Source organism: Armigeres subalbatus, chromosome 2 (genome assembly GCF_024139115.2).
Source record: "Armigeres subalbatus isolate Guangzhou_Male chromosome 2, GZ_Asu_2, whole genome shotgun sequence".
NCBI lineage: Eukaryota > Metazoa > Arthropoda > Insecta > Diptera > Culicidae > Armigeres > Armigeres subalbatus.
The window spans coordinates 31,493,004-31,515,939 of record NC_085140.1 but is presented as its reverse complement, the minus strand read 5'-3'; the positions used below and the strand labels follow the sequence as shown (position 1 = coordinate 31,515,939).

At 40.2% G+C, this 22,936-nt stretch overlaps 1 protein-coding gene across 19 annotated transcripts in view; it reads left to right on the top strand.

Annotated features, from left to right (window-relative positions):
• The window catches only part of LOC134218429 (collagen alpha-1(XVIII) chain), an 865,092-nt gene that overhangs the window by 820,589 nt on the left and 21,567 nt on the right, over nt 1-22,936 (top strand). For 16 of the 19 annotated variants that reach the window (XM_062697407.1, XM_062697401.1, XM_062697397.1 and 13 more), the window contains 3 exons: nt 1,380-1,508; nt 3,503-3,529; nt 22,822-22,836. In XM_062697407.1, coding sequence (XP_062553391.1) covers nt 1,380-1,508; nt 3,503-3,529; nt 22,822-22,836 — 171 coding nt within the window. The remainder of the gene's footprint in view (nt 1-1,379; nt 1,509-3,502; nt 3,530-22,821; nt 22,837-22,936) is intronic. The other 3 variants (XM_062697405.1, XM_062697410.1, XM_062697402.1) reach the window with 2 other exon arrangements.

The following is a 22,936-nucleotide window of genomic DNA, read 5'->3' as shown; positions in this document are numbered from 1 at the left end:
CTACCTCCAATATATTATTCGACCTAAATCTTTCACATGTTGTACATATGCACAAATCGAGTTTCAAACATAATAATTAATTTCCAATCCGAGTAGCCAATACCCAAAAACTAGATGGAAAAACTTTGTTTTACAATTTATTAACATTGAACTAATTGTTATTTATTTAGTATTTTACTTCAAAGGAGAAAACCATCATAAATTATTATTTTACCTAATTAAAATTGGTCGAAAAATATTAAAACATTACAAATTAAAACCAAATTAGCACCTTTCCAAATACTTCAAGCAAACTATGAAAGAATTTTTGGGGTTATTACGAAGGAATTGTCAAAGAAATTCAAAGAAGTACTCCTGGAAAAAATCTACGAAAAATCATGTAGAAAGTTCACTCACAAGTTCCTTGAGAAAGAGAATATCTGGGGAAATTTATCTTTTCAAATTTCTGAGAAATTCTTCAAGAAACTCGTGAAATAATTCCTGAAGTAATTCTGTAAAAATTCATAATCAATTCTTCAGAATTCCAAAAGGAGTTCTCCTAGAAGAACTCCTGGAGCTATTCTTCAAGAAATTACTGAAGGGATATCGGAGAAAAAATCCTGGTGGAATTTCTGAAGAAATACAGAGAGTAATTCTTAGATGAACTTAAATTGTAAAAAATACCCTAAAATTGTCACACACGAATTTCTGGAGACTCATGAAGGAAGTCCTGGAAGAACTCATTTAAAGACTGTTTTGGAAAAAGTCACGTGTCGTAAAACGAATTACAATCAAGTGTTTGTACTAAGTCGTCTCATCACAAGTGGAAACATTCCACTAAAAAACTTCAATTAACTGTCTATTTGGAAAAGTGCGTAAAAGATTTTTGGGCAAAATCTAGTGCAAACTTCTACAAAAAAAAATCTGAATTCGTTGAGAGATTCGTTGTGGATAGAAAAATACCCCAAAAAATGGCTGAAGAAGTTCATGAAGAAATATCTGAAGAATTTTATGGAGGAAATACTGGAGATAACACTGAAGAAGTTTCTGAAGTGATTCCTGGTGATTTCTTGAGTATTCTTAAAACAATCAAAGAGTCGTAGAAGCATCTTTGTATAAATTCTATAAAAAGTATGGACAAGTTAATAAAAAAGCCTACAAATTCTGAAAGATATGAGACATTTCTGGATGAATTTTCACAGAAATCACAAAATTAGTTGAACAATATCAAGATCATTTTATACTTCACTCTATTTCCTTTATCGGCAATTTTCAAATATGTTGAAGTTGATGTTGCTGCCATCATCCCGAACTGACACAATTACACAATAAGTCATCTAGAGAAAAATCAATATACTCAAAATTAAATTCTTAAATTTTCTTTCACTCTCATTTTGCAGCTCGGCACACTGGTCCCGATAGCGACACCAGCACCCCCAACGACCACCGTGATACCGCCACCGCACCGGCCCGACCTGCAGGCCTCCAATCTGATCAACAACATCCCCCAGCCAATCGAAGGCCCATCCGTAAGTTTACTATCGCAAATAAATCTTTTATTATTCTCACTTTCGACCCTCTTCCGAAGTCCGTTCTCGCTCCACACAAACACACCGATCGGTGCCGTGTTGTACCGCCTTAAGCCATGAAACCACCAGCTCTACTCCATCTCCTGCCCCAAACTGCATTCGACCAATCAGAATAAAATACAATTTATTTCCTCCGAAAAAATCATCCCCCCTCGTACAGCCCGGGCAGTGAAATTTCCCCATTTCCCATAAGCCGGACGAGATACAACTGAACTACGTCGCCCAAATTGAACCACTTTTGCGGGAAATTTCCTCTACATACTAACGCTAACCTGCTTCTCGGAGTAAAACCTTAAAACCCCCCGTCCCTTCGGCATCCATGCAGCTCGCGGATCGTTTTGGGTTATGCGAAAACCCAGACGGGAGTAAAAAAAAATATACCACCAAAATGCTAGGTGGCGATTCGGCGAGAAATTTATGACACAAACGCTGTCATTGAAATTTATGTTTCATTTTTCCGGAATAATAATCCAATATTTATAATTTAAAACGTCTCTTCATTATCATTCTGGATCGCTTCTGGCATGATGGCAGGTGCACTGGTAGCTACAATTCAATGCAATAGGGGGGATGCGTTGAAATTTGTTTTTCTTCTATACAATACATACTAAGCCGAAAACATTTCTGTGTAGAACATGAACAAATTTCCGATTGAAATGAATAGAAGCCTCGAGCTTTCTAAACATCCAACATCCACCTTTGCGTACGTGTTTAACAGTTTTAAACTACTAAGTACCAAGCGTCTCCATCGTGAATTTCAGTAAAACTACTGAAATAAAATTATTTAAGTTTTCGATACCACACAATTAATGAAATTTCTGGGGCATCATTGAATACCATTTTTATCCAAATCATTTTTTCCATCTGAGCAGGATAAAAATAGTCTATCCTACCTGTAAGTTACATAAATTGATCAAAATCAATTGGTAAAAAACAACGCCTCTGTTTCAAATTCGTATCGCCTATTTTAAAACCATTCACCGAAACCTGATTCTATAATGCCCCCGCATTTTTGTTGATACGTCCATGTAGCCAACAGGGCTAAGCTGGACCAACCGAAGCATGAACAATGTTGTTGTTTAAACGGAGCTCATCTGGCTCTATCGAAAGGTACGGGCACCCACATCGGTCCATTCTAAGTAGACCAGTAGACTGCACAAGTGGTTCGGAAAAGGCACCAAACGCCCAACAAAAGCGTGCGAACTTATCCCGCAGATCCCTCGTTTCCCAACGTAACACCACCGCACGCCACCACATGGCTCCACGATTCGGTGAGCAGATTTGGATGCGATAAGCCCCGCGGGATAATATTTTCATCTCTGCACTATTTCTCTGTTTTATACTCTGAGCTCGTCGGCGGCGGCAAAAGCCCTGCCCTGCCAGCGGCAGAGTCAATTCCACGTGGGATTTGCTGAGCGACTGTTATTCCGTTATTTCAGTGCACTCGAATAATAGGAACAATCACGAGAAAGCGGGCTGATGATGGGGAGGAGCACATTTAAAATGCTGCTCAATTTGAAAATTTGAGCAAACAATCAAGCGAAAAATATTTGTTCGACGGGATCTGACAGGAGATATAGATTTATTTAATTTTTCAAAAATGTAAGGTTCTTATTGTTACCAATCCATTTAACCCCAAAATAAAATGCAATTTTAAATAATACACTTCTTATATTATAAATTATTATTAAATTTAACACGATGAAATTCAAAGAAAACAGTGAAGCTTTAACAACATATGATACTTTTTAACTACCAACTACCCATAACTAATGCTATAAATAACCCTTTGTTTTTCTTCCCCACTTCCAACGTTGGTCATCTGAAAATATATCACCACATCCCGTGAAATACTAACAATCAACCCAAATCAATCCCGTGTAATCCGTGTAAACACCACCTGCATGTCTGCCACGTCCGCAAAATCCGAGTAGTTCACAGCGTCTCCGGAATACGAGTCGGTAAATATATCCTTTGACTTTCTTCCATTTATTTCCCAACATAGCAGTGGCCGCCTTGTAACCTTCGAAGAAATATTAATGGCGAAAAAAGAAACATAAACTTTGGGAAAAGCTTTTCATCTCTTGCCTTGCTCTACGCAGAACCCCTTCCCCGATCCCTGCCTACTCATAATATGTTTCATCATTTGCAAGCGCTTACTTTTTGATCATGTTTCTTTTTTTTTTCATTCAACATTCGAACCCTTTTTTTGTACGTGCACATCTCAATTTACTTATTGGGTTTCCAGTTTTGGAAACAGAATCAGCGCATCATCCCGACCAGAATCATTGCGGCTTCATCGCTTCAGGGTACGGCAATTTTTCCTTTTTGAATGAGAACGTAGCATAGCTGTCATTTGGACTCTGGATGAATCTACCCTTTTCTGGCGATAATCTGAAATTAATCATGTAGGATGTATTCACGGCCAATTGAGAAACCGTGGAATGGGCAGTATGAAATCAAACTCAAAGCTTAGCCATCAGAGCGCGTGCTAGCTCGAGCTTGCTTACGATTCAGCAGAAAAGCATCGCGCTCGAGATTTTCGTGGCGTCAAAAACCAAACGAGTACAAACAGCGACCCTTGCTTGGAAAACGAATCTGAAACTTGGAATTTTACAAATATTTTTGCAAACAAAAGCATCATTCTTAGCTAAATTTCTGAAAACAGTCATTGTTGAGGTACAGACAACTTCATGGTAGAGCTGTTTTTATGGGGGAAGGGTCGTTTGACTGAAACTCATTCGGCCGAATGCCACTAGGCTGAACAAACCATTAGGCCGGATCCCATCTGGCCAAAAGTCATTTTGCTGAACAAGTCATTTGACGGAATAGGCCATTTGGCCAAATTGGTCGTTTGGCGGAATAGTTAGATGAACGGACAAATAGGCCTAACCAGTCCTTTGACCGAATAGTCATTTGACTTCTCAATCATCATTTCTGTCGTCTCACTACTCATTTCGCGCTTCTCACTTTTCACAGTGAGAAGTGAGAAATGAGGAGTGAGAATTGAGACGTCTCACTTCTCACTCTCCATTTCTCGCTTCTCACTGTGAAAAATAAGAAGTGAGAAGTGAGACGTCTGTCCTGTTCGGCCAAATGTCCTATTCGGCCGAATGTCCTTTTCGGCCAAATGACCTATTCGGTCAAATGTCCTATTCGGCAGAATATCCTTTTGGGCCGAATATCCTAATCGACCAAATGTCCTATTCGGTCAAATGTCATATAAGGCCAAATGTCCTATTCGGCCAAATGTCGTAATCGGCCAAATGTCGTAATCGGCCAAATGTCCTATTCAGCTAAATGTCCTATTCGGCCAAATGTCCTATTCAGCCAAATGTCCTATTCGGCCAAATGTCCTATTCGGCCAAATGTCCTATTCGGCCAAATATCCTATTCGGTCAAATGTCCTATTCGGCCAAATGTCCTATTCGGCCAAATGTCCTATTCGGCCAAATGCTCTATTCGGCCAAATTTCCTATTCAGCCGGATTCGCCCAAATGCATTTCAGCCGGAGAGGTTAAGGCTAATGATTGGTTCGGCCTCGTGACATTCGGCCTAATGGCCTTCGGCTGAATGGACTTCAGCCTAATGATCCTTCACCCTTTTCTACTCACTAATTTTTTCTAACTTCTTATTTCTCACTTTCCGCAGTGAGAAGTGAGAAATGATGATTGAGAAGTGAGAAGTGAGACGTCATAAGACCTATTTGCCAAATGACATATTGGGCCGAACGACCTATTCAGCCGAATGACTTGTTCGGCCAAATGACCTATTCAGCCAAATGACCTGTTCGGCCAAAAGATCTGTTCTGCCAATTTGTGCAATTTTGAAATCTGTTATTAATCTGTTGTTAATGAGTTGATGAAATCAGTTATTTATGAGTGTTTTTTTTTCTAGTTATAAGATGTTCAATAAGACCATGTTCGGTCAGTTGGATCTAATAAAATAAATACAAATACAAATACAAATTTCCTATTCGACCAAACAACTTTCGGCCTTATAGCCTTCGGCCAAATGGTATTAAATGTAAACGATGTAAACGATGGCGAAATTGGAGGACACCCGCTTCCGCGCAGGCAGCCTCAGCAGTTGTGGAGTGAGGAGGTCTGGAAGCTATGTGGAGGTACTGGAGAGTCTGCTGACAAGCTCCCGACGTGCTACACAAGTCAGCTCCAGTCCGTAAGGCAGTCTGCTGTGATTCAACGCTTACCCAATACAGTACCGAGTGGCCCAAGGTTAATTCTTGATTTAGAGCCGGAAATGAGGGACGAAAAACAGTCCTCGGTCGATGGAGACTTCAAGGACCTTGATAAGTAACTGGTTGGGATCGACTGTCCATTCATCTTGATACTGGGGCCGAAGAGACGGTGCCGCCCCTTTGCACACATTCCCGTGGACACTTTTCCCGACTGACATAGTGAAGTCGATCAACGAGGCTGCTTGGATTCGGATACGCGTTCGCGCCGGAGTGTCTCCGACCACCCCGAGTAGGATGTTGTCCGCGTAGACAAAGATGTAGATGTTCTTTGGTAGGCCATTGAAGCCTCGTTCATGGCAACCAGAAACAGGGTCTCCATCAGAACAGACCTCTGCGAGAATCCTGTAGGAATGTCCATGAGGTGGAGTACCCGATAAGGATCCGGAAGGACTGGTGGTAGAGAAAGTTGTTATCAAAAGCTAAAATGTTTCCGGTAAAACCGCTTCCAAAATATCCAGAGAAACAAGATCGATGTGCTTTCCTTCGCCGACGGTTTTTTGGGGTACGTCTCCTAATCCGGCGAAGTACGAACTGGCCCCGTAACCAGGGCGAAAAGCGTGTTGGCGGGAACCGAATCATCCATCAGCCTCCAGCTTTTCATCTTCTATCTAGCTGGAATCAGCCTCCCTTATCAGTGGTATCGCGGGAGGAGATACTCTCTTTAGGGATCGGAATGACTTGGCTGAGGCGTCACTCGTCGGCAAAGGTTTGATTGGTTCAGGCTTGATTTATCAAATGAATGCGGTAGGGGGACATTTTCATCCGGAGCAGAAGACTTCCCGTTGCTTCTGGTAAGAGCGAAGGAAAGCTCGGCGAATTTTATTGGAGAACCTAGTAGGTCCGGAGGTACTCGAAAGTTCTGTGGAGTCAGGGCCCTAGTGGCTATATGAGCCTTGAAAATCTGTTGGGTAGCCACTTACCGATGCGAGTGATGCAAAATATTCCCCGATTGCATTGACCACCTCCGACGACGGGTCAGGGATACTACGGTTCTGTGAATGTGGATGGGGAAAGATCTATGCTTGACACTTAACGGATTGACTTTACCCCATAATTCGGCGGTGGATTGGGCCGAATTGATGAAGTCAAGAAAGTCCTCTCACTGCTTCCTTTTGTCGTCTTGGATGGGATTCTGTTAGAGATTCTTTCCTCGGAGTCGGACTCCTAAGACTGGGAGATCTTCGCTAATCTGGAGGACATCATAGGGGGTCTCCCGAAGGATCCCTATCGCAACTGAGTGCCGGATATTTGAACCTACCTTACATATCCTCCTGTATTTACCTCCGAGGTTGCATTTACAGCGTTCAAAGTTCTTACAATTTGATAAATTTGGTTATACTGCAGACTGCTTCTCTGAGGCTTGAATCCTACGTCGTCCGTCGGCTTGATCCCTTGCGTTGGAAAAATGACCCCTCACATTTGCATTGCTATGCCAAACGATTAAAGCCTATTATAGTATGCTGATCGCAAGGTTACGCTGGTTCAGTTAGTGTAAAAAATTTGACAGCTACGAAATTTACGCTACTTACCAGCTTCGTACTGCTCAAGGAATATCAGTAGCGGAATCATTCCATGCCCAATTCGTGTCCAATCTTTTTGCGCAGTACTTTTCAAGTCCGTACTACCCTTGAGAAATAAAAACTCGCTTTTTATCCTTTACTACTTTAACCAAATAGTTAAATAAGAAAATTGTTTTGAGCTTTTAGTGAAATGTCTTCACTTGTCATAAGACGAGCTATCCCATTTAAATCCACCACTTGATGACTTTAACAGATACGTATTTCGACCTCAACAGTAAGGCCGTCCTCAGTGTCTCGTACTTGACTCGACTTGACTTGACAAACAAGTTAGAAAAAAATCGTCTATGCTCTCCAAGGGATTCTTTCAAGCTTCAAAAGGTATTATAATGTACTTATTTCCAGAGCTTTCAACATTATCAATAATCTTTTAGTACGTCCAAAAACCTTGACAAGCCTCCATACATATATCCAAACCTCAATGTTTAGCCTATTTACGCGAATTTACGGTTATCTAAAAACTCGAAGATATCTGTACATTCCATGAACAGTCAGTACTTACAAAGTTTCATCAAGACTTTTCAAGCAATCAACAATAAATTCTCCCCCGTGGATCGTGTACAAACATACAAAACATAGATTAACTATGCTTTCGTTGAGCGTATAAAATTTCAATTTACCTTTCAGTCAAAATTTTACATAATTCCCCCCGACCCGTGCGGACCTGCTACGCCAAAACATACCCAACTTAAATCGATCTCGACAGCGAAGGAAAATTATCTCCCACGTGGACCGTGGGCTGTGTGTGTGTGTCAGTAAAATTTTCAGCCGGAGGCGCGAGAAAATTATGATTCTTAACTTTTCGAAGTTTCAGTTTGTTCGCGGCCGCACTTTCTGACCGCGGCACATCCTGCCGTCGTTGTTCTGTTCTAGCTCGAACGTAAATATAGTGACGGCACAGGAGATGAGATTTATTATTCGCACTGTGACAAAATGGGTGTCACGCAGTACCTACATTGTCAGTTTCCGTACATTGAATTTAGTTTGACATTAGTGAAAAGATATGGAAAAAATGTCATTTGCACGGTAGCATATTAGTGATGTCCGTGACCGTGAATAAAAAAGACTCATCTTATTTTACTTATCTGGGATTAGCTAATAAGGCATTTTGGAATTATTGTCAACAAGAATGATGATCGATAAAGCGTCCAGTCAAAAAACTTTTCCTAGCATTATTCGATTTTAAGTAAAAACAATTTATTTTTTTAAAAATAATTATTATTGTTCTTAAATTTGCATCTAATGGTCAAAACTCTATATTACTTGAAGCAGTTTTTATAATTAGTTTGAGGAGACCTATTTGTGAAATTTAAAATTTTTATTTTCCAAATTAACTTTGTTTTGTTTTAATTATAAAGACTTACAGCCCTTACTTACTTACATTTATTGCAAATCTCTATTTATCATATCAATCAGGTATGTTTTCCAAAGCTACACACAATTTTTAAAAATGAATCGGTGGAAAAAAATACATAAATGCATTCCGATTTGTTCCACTGTGTAACGACCCCAGCGTGAACCAACAATGAATCCTAATTTATGATAATAAACGATAATTTTATAGTCGACATAATTTTGACCGCACTCCCCACTGTTCAAATAATGACCTCCGGCACTCTCCGGGACGAAAACTCAGTAAAACAAGCTTGAACTTTTCCTATCCAACTTTTCTCGAACATTTTATTCGCTCATCGGTCGTCCGAGACGGAAAAAATAATAACCGAAAGAATAACCACAAATCGCTTTCGCGCGTTTGAATAATGGCTTTTTCGGTCAGATGAGCAGAAATTGTTTTCTGGCCGGTCGGTGGTGGTGGTGACGCTGGACCTGCAATTTGATCTTCTATCTAGCTGGAACCGGCCGGCGCGGCGTGGCGTCGCGTTGCCACCGCTACCATTCGCCTATGAACAATTATACGGATTTCCAGGCGGAGGCGCAGCGAAAGCTCGAAGGCAGATTTTTGTGCCAAGCCTTCGAATGACCGACAGACAGTCCAACTGACGGGAGCCGTCATCGGGTTTTCGGGCTGCTCTCGGAAGTCAGAAGTCGACGAGTTGCGGCGAGGATGACCACGACGACGACGACGACGACGGCAACTGCGAACCTGAGGTTGAACCGGAAAAGTGCAGTTTAAACAGTTTTTGACACTTTTCTTGCTTTATGAAGACTCATTTAACGGTTGGTGGGTTTTTTGCCGGTGAATGGCCATTTCAAAGATGACGCGAATTGGTTGAATGTGGCGTCATAGATGTCAAAGAGTGGAGAAGTGTTAATGCAGTTGCTGAAGAATATTTTTTGCAATTTCTGATCATAATACCTGGTTTACAGTTGTCGTTTGAGTGATAAAACGGCCTACTTTTCCATACCATTGGAATGGGTGCTTTAATGAACATTATGCAACTCAAATGGGTTGCATAATATCCATTATAGCACTCATTTGGGTGCTATAATGAAAAACCAGCATAAGAACAATAGTTATATGACCAGATGTAGCTCAATTAACTTGGTTGAGTGTTCAAACAGTGTATTCTCTGTGTCACGTAATTAATGGAATAATTTAATGGACATGACCTCAAATTCTCTAAAAGCAGGTTCATCTATTGCTTTGTGGTCTGTCGAGCATACAATGTGGCACGATAACATGGAGTATGTTTGTTTTCTGCAGCAGCATGACATTTTGGTAAGATTGATCATGTGAAGTAAATACAATTGTACCATTTTGGTACAGATTTATCACATTAAAGCCCATTATTCGTCATTGCAAAAAATAGCGTGTGCAACTCGTTGCAAAACTCGATTTTTTCAGCACTCGTAGTATTTATCCAACTCGGCAAGCCTCGTTTGATAAACGTACAACTCGTGCCGAAAAAATCATCTTTTTGCAACTAGTTGCACAAACTACTATTATACCAGATAAAGAAGAAAAAATCTTAATAATTGAAAGAGTCCTTCATAATTTATTTACCATTAAATTTAAGAAGAAACCTAGATAGAAAGATTAAAAAAATAACATGCGAACATGCTCGATCTTGCTCGGGTTGTATTTTTTTAAAACAACTATCAATCGGTTAGTCGCCCTCTAGATCGATTTCAGTTTGAGCTTAATGGTTTTGTTCAAAACTCATCAAAACGTAGTATTTTATACATTTCTTCAACTTTCCCTTGAAAATGTTCTATCTTTTCATATACCTACCTAACACAGCTAATATCAAGACAAATCGATTAGTGAGGAAATCTTGAAAATCGGTACATCCGTTCGTTGGTTACCCGTTTGGGCAGTTACTCTTCGTGGGTGGTTCATTGTCAAATCCAAGGTTGTTAGCAGCGCCGATTGATTTTGACACGATTGTTTTGGAATTCTTCACCACGCACCATTTTTATACATTTTCATGATTTTCAAACAATCTCATCAAAAATTGCTATCTTCCATTAAAATAAAAACCGCCGATCTTATAACTTATAACTCCAAAAACTCATATTGACTTTTTTAATTAATAAATAGTTAAATGACTTGATGAAACTTTATGTTCCCTACAAGTCAAGATACGAGAAAATTTATGAAGAAAAAGCACTCGTTACGTAAGGAAGACTCATACAAAGAGCAGCAACAAAAGGATAGATGAATTAACAATATTATTATTATTCAAACAACAAAAATGAAATGTACTTTTTTAGTATGAAAATAATGGAAGGTAACTTCAATTCCCGAGGAATTGTTAAACTATACAGGAAATAAATGATTTGTTTAGATGCCATTTTCTAGATTTTCCATGCTTTAAATCTTTTGCGCATTATAGCCTTATACCTAAACTCGACAAAAATGATATTAGGATCATACTATTTTGATAAATGCCCCTATTTCAAGTGATTTAGTTAACTGTTGCTTAGTAATAGATATCGAAAGCAAGCAGTAGTATTCAAGCAGATTTTTTACTTTTGGCTACAATTGGCATATTCTACTTAATTGGAAAATTGACGTAAAGACATCGCATTTTCGCATTATTTTGGGATGATATTTTAAAAACGTCTGTATCTGTCCCTATATCCATCTCGTTAAGCCAGCGTGCACGTATAGAACATCAATAACTCGAAGGAAAAGCATTTGATGGTGAATTTACTACCAAAAATAGACTTGCTCAGTTTTTTCGAACGAACTGGCGGTTCTTAGTACGCGTTCAGTTCAGAATGCAACACTCCCTTACTCGATATTGTAGGGACCATCGAGTTAGGGAGGTATCGAGATAGAGAAAACATTTATTTTTTTATCAAAAGCTTTTCATAACATTGTAAAAATATGGTTTAGGGACATTTGGCACAATGCTATTTGGACGAAAGGGTCATTTGGTCATTTGGTTGTTTGGCCGAATAGTTAAAAATGGTTTCCTTATTAAGTGAAGTGAGAAGTGAGATGTTCGAAGTGAGTAGTGAAAAGTGAGAAATGAGATGTTTGAAGTGAGTATTGAGAATGAGAAATAAAAGTGACAAGTTAATGGTGAGAAGTCTGATGTTTTGGTTGTGAAATGAGAAGTTGGAAGTGAGTAGTGAGGGAAACAGAAACAAAAGATGAGAAGTGAGAGATGATAATTGAGATGTAGAAAACGAGATGCTCAAAAGTGAGAAACGAATAGTAAGATATAAGACAGAAGAATGAAGACAAAATAACGAAGAAGCAAGAAAAAGAAATAAAAATGAAAAAAGAATAAGAAAGAAAGAAAGAAAAAGAGGAAGAATAAGGAAAAAGAAGAAATGAAGTAAGAAGAAGGAAAAAAGAACAATTATGAAGAAAGAAAGGGAGACCAAGAATAAGGATGAAAAAAATAAGAAGAAGAAAGAAGGAAGAAAAACAAAATAGAGAAGGGAAATGGGGAAAAGGAAGTTGGAAGGAATAAATATTAGTCTAAAAATTTTCAATTTTCACCTCACTTTTCTCTTCTCATTCCTTGGCAGGCTTGTCATTGGTCACCGTCCATTTTTTTTTCCTGTTCGGGTGTGCCACTGCGACCAATTATTAGATCTGTTGTAGCGTTACCCGTATCCTTAGTGTTTAAGTGCATGTCGAATTACTCCAGTGCTATTGAGAAGCAATGCAGTATCGGTTTCGATACAGTTGTTGTTTTGTTTTCTCAAGACCACCATGACAAGGTCCCGCTATTTAGACCTTTCATAGAGAGCAATCCCATTGAAGGCGCGCCCCTTATCAATAGGAAATCAATCCTTTCTTGAGAAAACAGAACAGTAATACTGTTTTGGCCATGCATCGGAGCCCTAGCCACATCCTTGTCTTGCTTCTAGCATATCACCAGTGAAACTCTGAAATCCGGGATTCAGCTCTGTCTACAAGACCATTTCAAGCAAGAAAATTTGTTCGGTGATAAGAGCTTCCGTGTGTTCCTCTCACTACTATTGTTCACAAGTTCAAGACGAGTGAGTACGTATATAAACCCCTAACTCTATTTTCCAGCAGTCAGTTCAGCTTAGGACCGGGTACCGAGGTTTTTTAACTAATTGCTTGAAAAGTTGTTTCCGCTGCATAGTCTAGCCTCAAACAAGAGGAATTCGAGTCTTTCAACTGTCTGCAAAGTAACATTATTTATGTTTTATTTCTGAGACTGCTGTTGCTTAATTACCACAACTTATTGCCCTAGCTAGAAAAATGGATTAGGCTACGGCTCTGTTTGGTAGATCTTACACCGCAACACACTACGTCAAAGTGATCTACCGTGTTACGGGAAGTCACCGTCCATAGGTAGTCATAGTCAAGCAATATAGAGCAACATTTGACTTGCAGTATAAATCAATCGCAATTCATTTCATTTATTTAGTTAACATCTGAACAGATAACACTGAATCAACGATTTGACGCCACAATACACGGTTCGAGGCCGCATCTCTCCATCCACGGATACGCCCCACGCTCGCCAAGTCGTTTTGCACCTGGTCTGCCCATCTCGCTCGCTGCGCTCCACGCCGTCTCGTACCTGCCGGATCGGAAGCGAACACCATCTTTGCAGGGTTGCTGTCCGGCATTCTTGCAACATGTCCTGCCCATCGTATCCTTCCGGCTTTAGCTACCTTCTGGATACTGGGTTCGCCGTAGAGTTGGGCGAGCTCATGGTTCATTATTCGCCGCCACACACCGTCTTCTTTGCACACCGCCAAAGATGGTCCTAAGCACCCGTCTCTCGAATACTCTGAGTGCTTGCAAGTCCTCCTCGAGCATTGTCCATGTTTCATGTCCGGAGGGGACCACCGGTCGTAGAAGCGTCTGGTACAGGTCACCTTTGGTGCGGTGGTGACTCGTTTTCGACCGCAGTGGCTTGGGGGGCCCGGAGTAGGCCCGACTTCCCCAGATGAGGCGCCTTCGTATTTCACGACTAACGTTGTTATCAGCCGTTAGCAAGGATCTGAGGTAGACGAATTCCTCGACCACCTCGAAGGTATCCCCGTCTATCGTCATGTCATCCGCGAAGCAAATAAATTGACTGGATCTGTTGAAAATCGTACCCCGGCTGTTACACCCGGCTCTCCGCATGACACCTTCTAGCGCAATGTTGAACAACAGGCACGAAAGTCCATCACCTTGTCTTAGTCCCCGGCGCGATTCGAACGAACTGGAGTGTTCGCCCGAAATCTTCACACAGTTTTGCACACCATCTACCGTTGCTTTGATCAGTCTGGTAAGCTTCCCAGGAAAGCTGTTCTCGTCCATAATTTTCCATAGCTCTACGCCGTCTATACTGTCGTATGCCGCCTTGAAATCAACGAACAGATGGTGCGTTGGGACCTGGTATTCACGGCATTTTTGAAGGATTTGTCGTACAGTAAAGATCTGGTCCGTTGTCGAGCGGCCGTCAACGAAGCCGGCTTGATAACTTCCCACGAACTCGTTCACTAATGGTGACAGACGACGGAAGATGATCTGGGATATCACTTTGTAGGCGGCATTAAGGATGGTGATCGCTTGAAAGTTCTCACACTCCAGTTTGTCGCCTTTCTTGTAGATGGGGCATATAACCCCTTCCTTCCACTCCTCCGGTAGCTGTTCAGTTTCCCAGATTCTGACCATCAGTTTGTGCAGGCAAGTGGCCAGCTTTCCCAGGCTCATCTTGATGAGCTCAGCTCCAATACCATCCTTACCAGTTGCTTTATTGGTCTTTAGCTGTTGAATGGCATCCTTAACTTCCCTCAAGGTGGGGCTGGTTGGCTTCCATCGTCCGCTGAACTGACGTAGTCATCTCCTCCGCTGCCTTGACTTTCACTGCCTGTACTCTCAGCGCTATTCAGATGTTCCTCGTAGTGCTGCTTCCACCTTTCGATCACCACACGTTCGTCCGTCAAGATGCTCCCATCCTTATCCCGGCACATTTCGGCTCGCGGCACGAAGCCTTTGCGGGATGCGTTGAGCTTCTGATAGAACTTGCGTGTATCTTGAGAACGACACAGCTGTTCCATCTCCTCGCACTCCGCTTCTTCCAGGCGGCGTTTCTTCTCCTGAAAAAGGCGGGTCTGTTGTCTCCGCTTCCGTCTATAACGTTCCACGTTCTGCCGGGTACCTCAAATCAATCGCAATAGGCTCATCAAATCGCAAAGCCGCGTTGTCATGACGAGGACATAATTTGCTTGTCATTTGTTTTAGTTACATCCAAGGCCATGTGGGGTACGACTCTTCATTGAATTAGTACGTCTCGTTACCATGGGTAACGCGAACGATGTTTTCCAGAAAATGACCCTCTCTAGATAGAGCAAAGACAGTCGTGAAGATCGTTGTAGTGTTTAAGGACACTCCTGACGGAATCCAATTTTCAAAGTACTCGCGTTTTCAAGGGCACACCATTCGATACGGAAGCAATCCACAACTATCATTTTTATTGTTTCAGCTTTGCTGCGTTATAAAAATAAGAATGACAGTTGTGCGTTACTTCCGTGTCGAATAGTGCCCCCGAAAACGCGAGCACTTTGGAACTTGGATTCCTCGAGGAGTGACCTTAAGTTACCTACGGCATGAAGCCAAAGTTACCTGTGATTTATCTGTCATATCATCGTGTGTTACTGCACAACCGTCACGGATCACAATTGGTGTAAAGGTTAGCGTTTACGCTAGCAGATCGTAAGGTTCTGAGTTCGATTCTTCAGTATATGTTTTATCAAGTTTTAGTTGTTGCAATTACATATTTAATTTTTTTATTGAATTTTATCTTTGAAGATATTAATGAAGTCTTCGACAAGTATAAAATGCGTGCTCTAGAATACGTTTTTTATTTGGCCATCTTGAAAAACTGCGTAGCGAAATTGTTTATATTAGTCTTAAATCTATCTATCTTCTATCTTCTATCTTCTTCTTCTATATATATATATAAAACTCAATGTTTGTATGTTTGTATGTATGTTTGTATGTATGTTCCAGCATAACTTCTGAACGCATTGACCGATTTAAACCAAATTTGGAACACACATACTTTATCTTAAGGAGACGACGATAGGGGGGTTATGGATGCTATTTGGAGAAGGGGGAGGGTGTGGAGGGAGGGGTATTGCTTAGTCATCGATCAACTCAGTGTACCTTCTGAACCCCTTGGCCGTTCTCAACCAAATTTGGAACACACATTCTTTATCTTAAGGAGACGACGATAGGGGGGTTATGGATGCTGTTCGGAAAAGGGGAGGGTGTGGGGGAGGGGTATTGCTTAGTCATCGATCAGCTCAGTGTACCTTCTGAACCCCTTGGCCGTTCTCAACCAAATTTGGAACACACATTCTTTATCTTAAGGAGACGACGATAGGGGGGTTATGGATGCTGTTCGGAAAAGGGGGAGGGTGTGGGGGGAGGGGTATTGCTTAGTTATCGATCAGCTCAGTTTACCTTCTGAACCCCTTGGCCGTTCTCAACCAAATTTGGAACACACATTCTTTATCTTAAGGAGACGACGATAGGGGGGTTATGGATACTGTTCGGAAAAGGGGGAGGGTGTGGGGGGAGGGGTACTGCTTAGTCATCGATCAACTCAGTGTACCTTCTGAACCCCTTGGCCGTTCTCAACCAAATTTGGAACACACATTCTTTATCTTAAGGAGACGACGATAGGGGGATTATGGATGCTGTTCGGAAAAGAGGGAGGGGGTGGGGGGAGGGGTACTGCTTAGTCATCGATCAACTCAGTGTACCTTCCGAACCTCTTGGCCGCTCTCAACCAAATTTGGAACACACATTCTTTATCTTAAGGAGACGACGATAGGGGGGTTATGGATGCTGTTTGGAAAAGGGGGAGGGTGTGGGGGGAGGGGTATTGCTTAGTCATCGATCAACTCAGTGTACCTTCTGAACCCCTTGGCCGTTCTCAACCAAATTTGGAACACACATTCTTTATCTTAAGGAGACGACGATAGGGGGTTATGAATGCTGTTCGGAAAAGGGGGAGAGTGTGGGGGGAGATGTATTGCTTAGTCATCGATCAACTCAGTGTACCTTCTGAACCCCTTGGCCGATCTCAACCAAATTTGGAACACACATTCTTTATCTTAAGGAGACGACGGTAGGGGGGTTAGGGATGCTCTTTGGAAATAAGAGATGGTATGTGGGGAGGGGTACTGTTCAGCAATCGATCATCTCAATGTAAGTCTTGAGCTCCATGACCGATTTGAACCAAATTTGTATCAAATATTGTCTGTCGTAAGGAAACGATTTTAGTGGATATTGGCAGGTCCTTTCAAAATGGGGAGGTTATGAGAGAGGGGTATTGTTTAGTTAGCGATCAATTCAGCATAACTTCTGAACCCATTTACCGATGTCCACCAAATTTGGAACCCATATTCTCTGTCTAGGACTGTCATAGCTGAACGAGAGAGGGTATATTTATTAAACGAACAGTTTAGTATACCTTTTTATCGCAGGGGTAAATTCAAACCAAATATTTAAACATGTATTGTTAACCAAAAGGAAACTATTATGCTGTTCGGAAAAGAGGGAGGGTGTGGGGAGAGGGGTATTGCTTAGTAATCGATCAACTCAGTGTACTTTCTGAACCCCTTGGCCGATCTCAACCAAATTTAAAACACACATTTTTCACCTTAGGGAGACGACGATAGGGGGTTAGGGATGCTGTTCGGGAAAGGGGGCGGGGGTGGGGGGAGGTGTATTGCTTAGTCATCGATCAACTCAGTGTACCTTCTGAACCCCATGGCCGATCTCAACCAAATTTGGAACACACATTCTTTATCTTAAGGAGACGACGATAGAGGGGCTATGAATGCTGTTCGGAAAAGGGGGAGGGTGTGGGGAGAGATGTATTGCTTAGTCATCGATCAACTCAGTGTACCTTCTGAACCTTTTGGCCGATCTCAACCAAATTTGGAACACACATTCTTTATCTTAAGGAGACGACGGTAGGGGGGTTAGGGATGCTCTTTGGAAATAAGAGATGGAGGGGTACTGTTCAGCAATCGATCATCTCAATGTAAGTATTGAGCTCCATGACCGATTTGAACCAAATTTGTATCAAATATTGTCTGTCGTAAGGAAACGATTTTAGTGGATATTGGCAGGTCCTTTTAAAATGGGGAGGTTATGAAGAAGGGGTATTGTTTAGTTAGTGATCAATTCAGCATAACTTCTGAACCCATTTACCGATGTCCACCAAATTTGGAACCCATATTCTCTGTCTAGGACTGTCATAGCTGAACGAGAGAGGGTATATTTATTAAACGAACAGTTTAGTATACCTTTTTATCGCATGGGTAAATTCAAACCAAATATTTAAACATGTATTGTTAACCAAAAGGAAACTATTTTAGAGAGGCTGGGAGGAGTTTTTGAAATGCGGAAGGATGTTGGGGTTGGGTATTGTTTAGAAAACGACTTAATTTAAAATCCCTCTTATTTAGTTATTCCGAGGTTTTTTGACATTATACAATGATCCGAAAACAATTCTTCAAAAATAGCAAATTTTCGACAATAACATTTCCCTGAAAATGACATATCACTGAATGAAGCAGGCCATTAACATAACACTATTTGGCCTAAGGTCATTCAACATGAAGTGAATTTGGGATAATACTGAACAGCACCAGAAAAATCTTTCATAGAAAGCATGCATTTGCTGGGTATAAAGCAATGATAATTGTTACCCTTCATCGGAATCATAGTTTGCCCAGTGAAAAGCAATGAATAATGTGTTTCCTTCTGGATGGTGGATGTGATTGCTCCTTTAAAAGTAGGCATTTTCCCGGAATAAGGCAATGGTGGGTGTGGTCCCTTCTTTAAAAATATGCGTTTGCCCGGAATAAGACATCTTTAGAAATAGACGTTTGCCCGGAATAAGGCTATTCAAACCCACAATCCCTTCTTCAAAATCAGTTAATATTTCCGAAAGCCTTCTTTTAATCAAATGATGAAGTATCAACAAGTAAACACAATTACACTGTTAACCAATTGGTTTTATTATTTTCAGATTGGAAACTCCGAGCAAGGCCGGGTACATAAAGCTAGTATATTAATAAAAGCTCGAGAACATTTTAGTCGCGACCATCAAATTAACAACGGTCAGAGCTACTTAAGGTCAATGAGTGAAAGCACTTGCTAATGGTTACCTGTGGTTTCTTGGTCGCGATGTGATGGCTTATGGGTAGGAGCATTCCCCAGTAAAATTTTAGTTGTATGCCGGTTTTATGATAGTCATGAAAAGTAAATTATGGTTTTGAAAACCGTTATAAAACCAAAAATGTTACTTGGGTTGGTTGCTAACATAGCGTTTAGTAACGACGATCAACAGGAGTAAAAACTAAGCATACTAATGACTGTCATGACCAATACCAAGCCTGTTCCTTGGTCCTCACTTCTCATTTCCCACTTCAATCTTCTCACTGTTCACTTCTCATTTCTCACTAATCACTTCGCACTTCTTTCTTCTCACTTCTCACTATTCACTTCACACTTTTCGCTCCTCGCATCTCTCTTTTCACTTCTAACTTCGAATTTATCATCGAACTTATCACTACTCAAATTTTTCACTTTGAACTTCTAACCTTTCACTGTTTACCTCTCACCTCTGAGTTCTGACTTCTCACTTCATTTTTCTTACTTCTCACTTCTCACTTTTCACAATTTACTTTCACTTTTTACTTTCCACTTCTCATTTTTCACTTCTCACTTTTCAAATTCCTCTCTTCTCACGTTCACTTCTCAATTCTTATTCCTCACTTCTTATTTCTCACTTCTCACTTTTCACTTCTTACTTTTCATTACTCACCTTTTTTTCTCACGTGTTGATTATCACTTCTCACTTTTTTAAATCTCTATTCACTTCCTAGTTCTCACGTCTTATTTCATAAGAAATGTGCAAAATGTAATTCTTAGTACTCACTTCTCATTACTCACTTTTCACTACTCACAATAAAGTTTTTTAACTTTTCGGCCAAACGACATTTGACCAAACGGCATTCGGCCAATATATTTTGTGCAAGTGAACTGATTTTGACAACATCGAGTTAGCAAGGTGACAGTGCTTTGGGAAATTATTTCGACTTAGAGAACATCGAGTAAGGGACGTGTAATTGGTCCGTCCGTTGGGCGGTAATGCAAACTCAGTTTTATATATAGAGACTAGTTGAACGTACCCGACTGTGTCGGGGTTGTATTTTTTTGCATTCTAACTGTTATTGCAGGCGCCCTATTTTAAATTTGGACACTTTTTGAACTTCTTCCGTCTTAACTGCAAACTTTTTGTATCACACAGTGAGAAAATCAAACTTATTTTTAGATATAAACCGGTGCCAGCAAAAGTGGTACATAAACCATTTTTCTCAATTTTGTGTTTTTTACACCAACGACTTCTATTTGCAAAGATATAGCAAAGTAATAACGAGAAAGCGATTCATTCAAAACTACATCTGGAGACATGCACTTTTTAATTTCTGGTATATATCACAATGGCAATTTCGTTTGCAAGTAATGTGGTACATGTACATTGTACAGTTCTACCCACTGAAATCGGCTTATTGAAAAGAAAATTTGACAACATGGACGTTTTCTCAATAAATTTTAACCCTATTTTGAATTTCAAAATGGTTTACTGTTGTTTTAAATTATTTTATAAATGTACATGTACCACTTTTACTGGCAACGATTTTCAGCTTCTGTTGCATTTTGTTCCCATAATAGTGGTGCATGTGCATTTTGTTCCAAGAAACTTAAAATTTGTCAAGAAACTTCGCATATTTCTCATTACAACCTTTAGTCACATCAGTCATAACATGTTGGTACAGTTGAGTTCCACAAAAATTGCAAATTTGAGTTTTATTTTCAAAGTTTTTAGAAAAACGCGTCTCTTGTAAAATATACTCAATCTAACATGTACCACTTTCGTTAGCACCGGTTCATATAGAGATAAAGAAGATGCTTTTGGAAGTTATTCGAATTTCAGGATTATCAATATCGGGATTTCATTCGATCGCAGTAAGCCATGCGCGCGGATGGTTGCTTTTGAATTTGCTGCCACGTTTTGGTTTGTTCGCTGAGAAAAAGGTTCGGCTGATGTTTATATTTTGTATGTGTAGAAGAAGAAAAAAGTTTAAATGAACTGAAGTTTACGCGGTGACCTTCAATAAAGTATATTCTTAATTGAGTGCGATCTTTAATTAAACATGTGTGGCTCTATGATAATATAAGAAGTACACGGATTAATAACGAATTGCTCAGGAAAGCTCTGAGAGGGTGAAGTGAGAGTGAAGTGAATTGTTCGTGGAAACTAGAAGTGATCTTCACTTCCTTAGTTCATTTATCCAGAATTTGGTAAGATTGTTTCAATATGCTTTTAAGTGATTCCAAAACTAAATGCGCGCTGGATTTTGACCTCGGACTGGACGTGATTTACCAGGCAGTCTGAAATGGGTCACTGAAGCTGCAGTATAGCTAACGACTTCTAACTCCCGGGCTAACTTTATTATAGGCAGCTTTCTTCCATAATACCACTGTCGGATAGTGGGGGTTAGATTGAAGATACACACACACCAGTATCGGAATTGCATTCGTAATTATCGCAAATGAATCGCACACAGAAAAAATAATGAAAAATAAACGATATGTAAAACGAATCTAATGTTAAAATAAACTATTTTTGATGTAATCACAACCGTCTTGTAAATTTAAATTTGTTTTTATTTAAATTTCAATGAAATCAGATTTATTTTTACACGGTCGTGTAATTTTAAATTGATTTAGATTTGAAATTACAGCACGGTTGTTTATTTTTGCGTTTATTTTCGTGCTCCAAATATGTGCATCAAAATAAACGTAAATTTACATAATTTGTCTGGCTGTGCAGCAAGCAATATGTTCAATCGCATTTTTTCTCCGGTTAGCGTTTGTTCGATGATTCATTGGTTTGAATATTCGGATAACTTTACGCTGGTATTACGCCTCTCGGATTAGTGGTTTCTTGGTTCAGATTAGAAAATAAAAGTTCCTTCTTACAAATCTTGTTTTTGGTTAATTTGGATCTACGAGAATTATATTTTATTCATTTCATAAGACTTCTATGTTGAAGCTTACCCTAATTCTGCCTTCCTTGCTAACAATATTTTTCGACGATTTAAATACATATTTTAGGTTGATAACTACCAACCTGTTCATTATTCTAATAAATCATATTACAAAGACGCCTGAATGTTCTCATAATCCAATATGTTCAATCGAGCCAAACCAAGTGAAAATCTTTTTTTATGAATTCACTTTCTTTGCATAACAAATGTTCAATCACGACGTCCAAATCCCATTATTTCCACGCGATTAAGTACGAACGCTGAGCTCAAACAGCACTCACCTCCCACTTCATTTCCCGGCAAAATTAAAAACGATCAATAACGATTATGATGTCGCCATCATTTCACAATTGCAGTGAGACCATTTCCTTAAGTATCCAACCGAAGACGCCAGCAATATCTCCATAATCACCACCAGCACCGTCGTCATCTCAAGACCAGTGCAAAGGCGGAATCCAGCAGTCGCTGACCTTTTCCCATCAGCATCCGAATGTCTTTTTTTAAATTTTGCCACCATCATTAGAATCACGATTAAAATAATTGAATTCCAGCAATTACAATTCCAGATAACGACCCACCACCAACCTAACCTACCGCCAGAGCTTTTCACCTTTGCTTTCCCCCTATAGCTTCCCACCCCTCGCTAAATGCTGCATTCTCGTGTTCAGTTTCATTTTTTCACTTCTTGCATTTCCCCGGTACTGATTCCCATCGACTTTTGTTGGAACAAAAAATTTACAAAAAAGCATCTTCTAAAGCGAAAGCCTTACCTTTTTTTCTTATCTCTGGCTATCTTGTCTTTTTCTATTTTTCTCCTACGACTTCCTCCTGCCTCTGTCGATTTGTGAAAATCATCGTTGTGGGGTCGTGGAAAAATGTAATGCAGTGGTATCCCCGAATGGTAAAGAAAAACGAAAGAATTTACATTTATTACACACACACCCCCTCAGTGTTGGTTGGTTGGCCCTCGTCACGGAAATAGTAGAACCGCTTGAAATGTG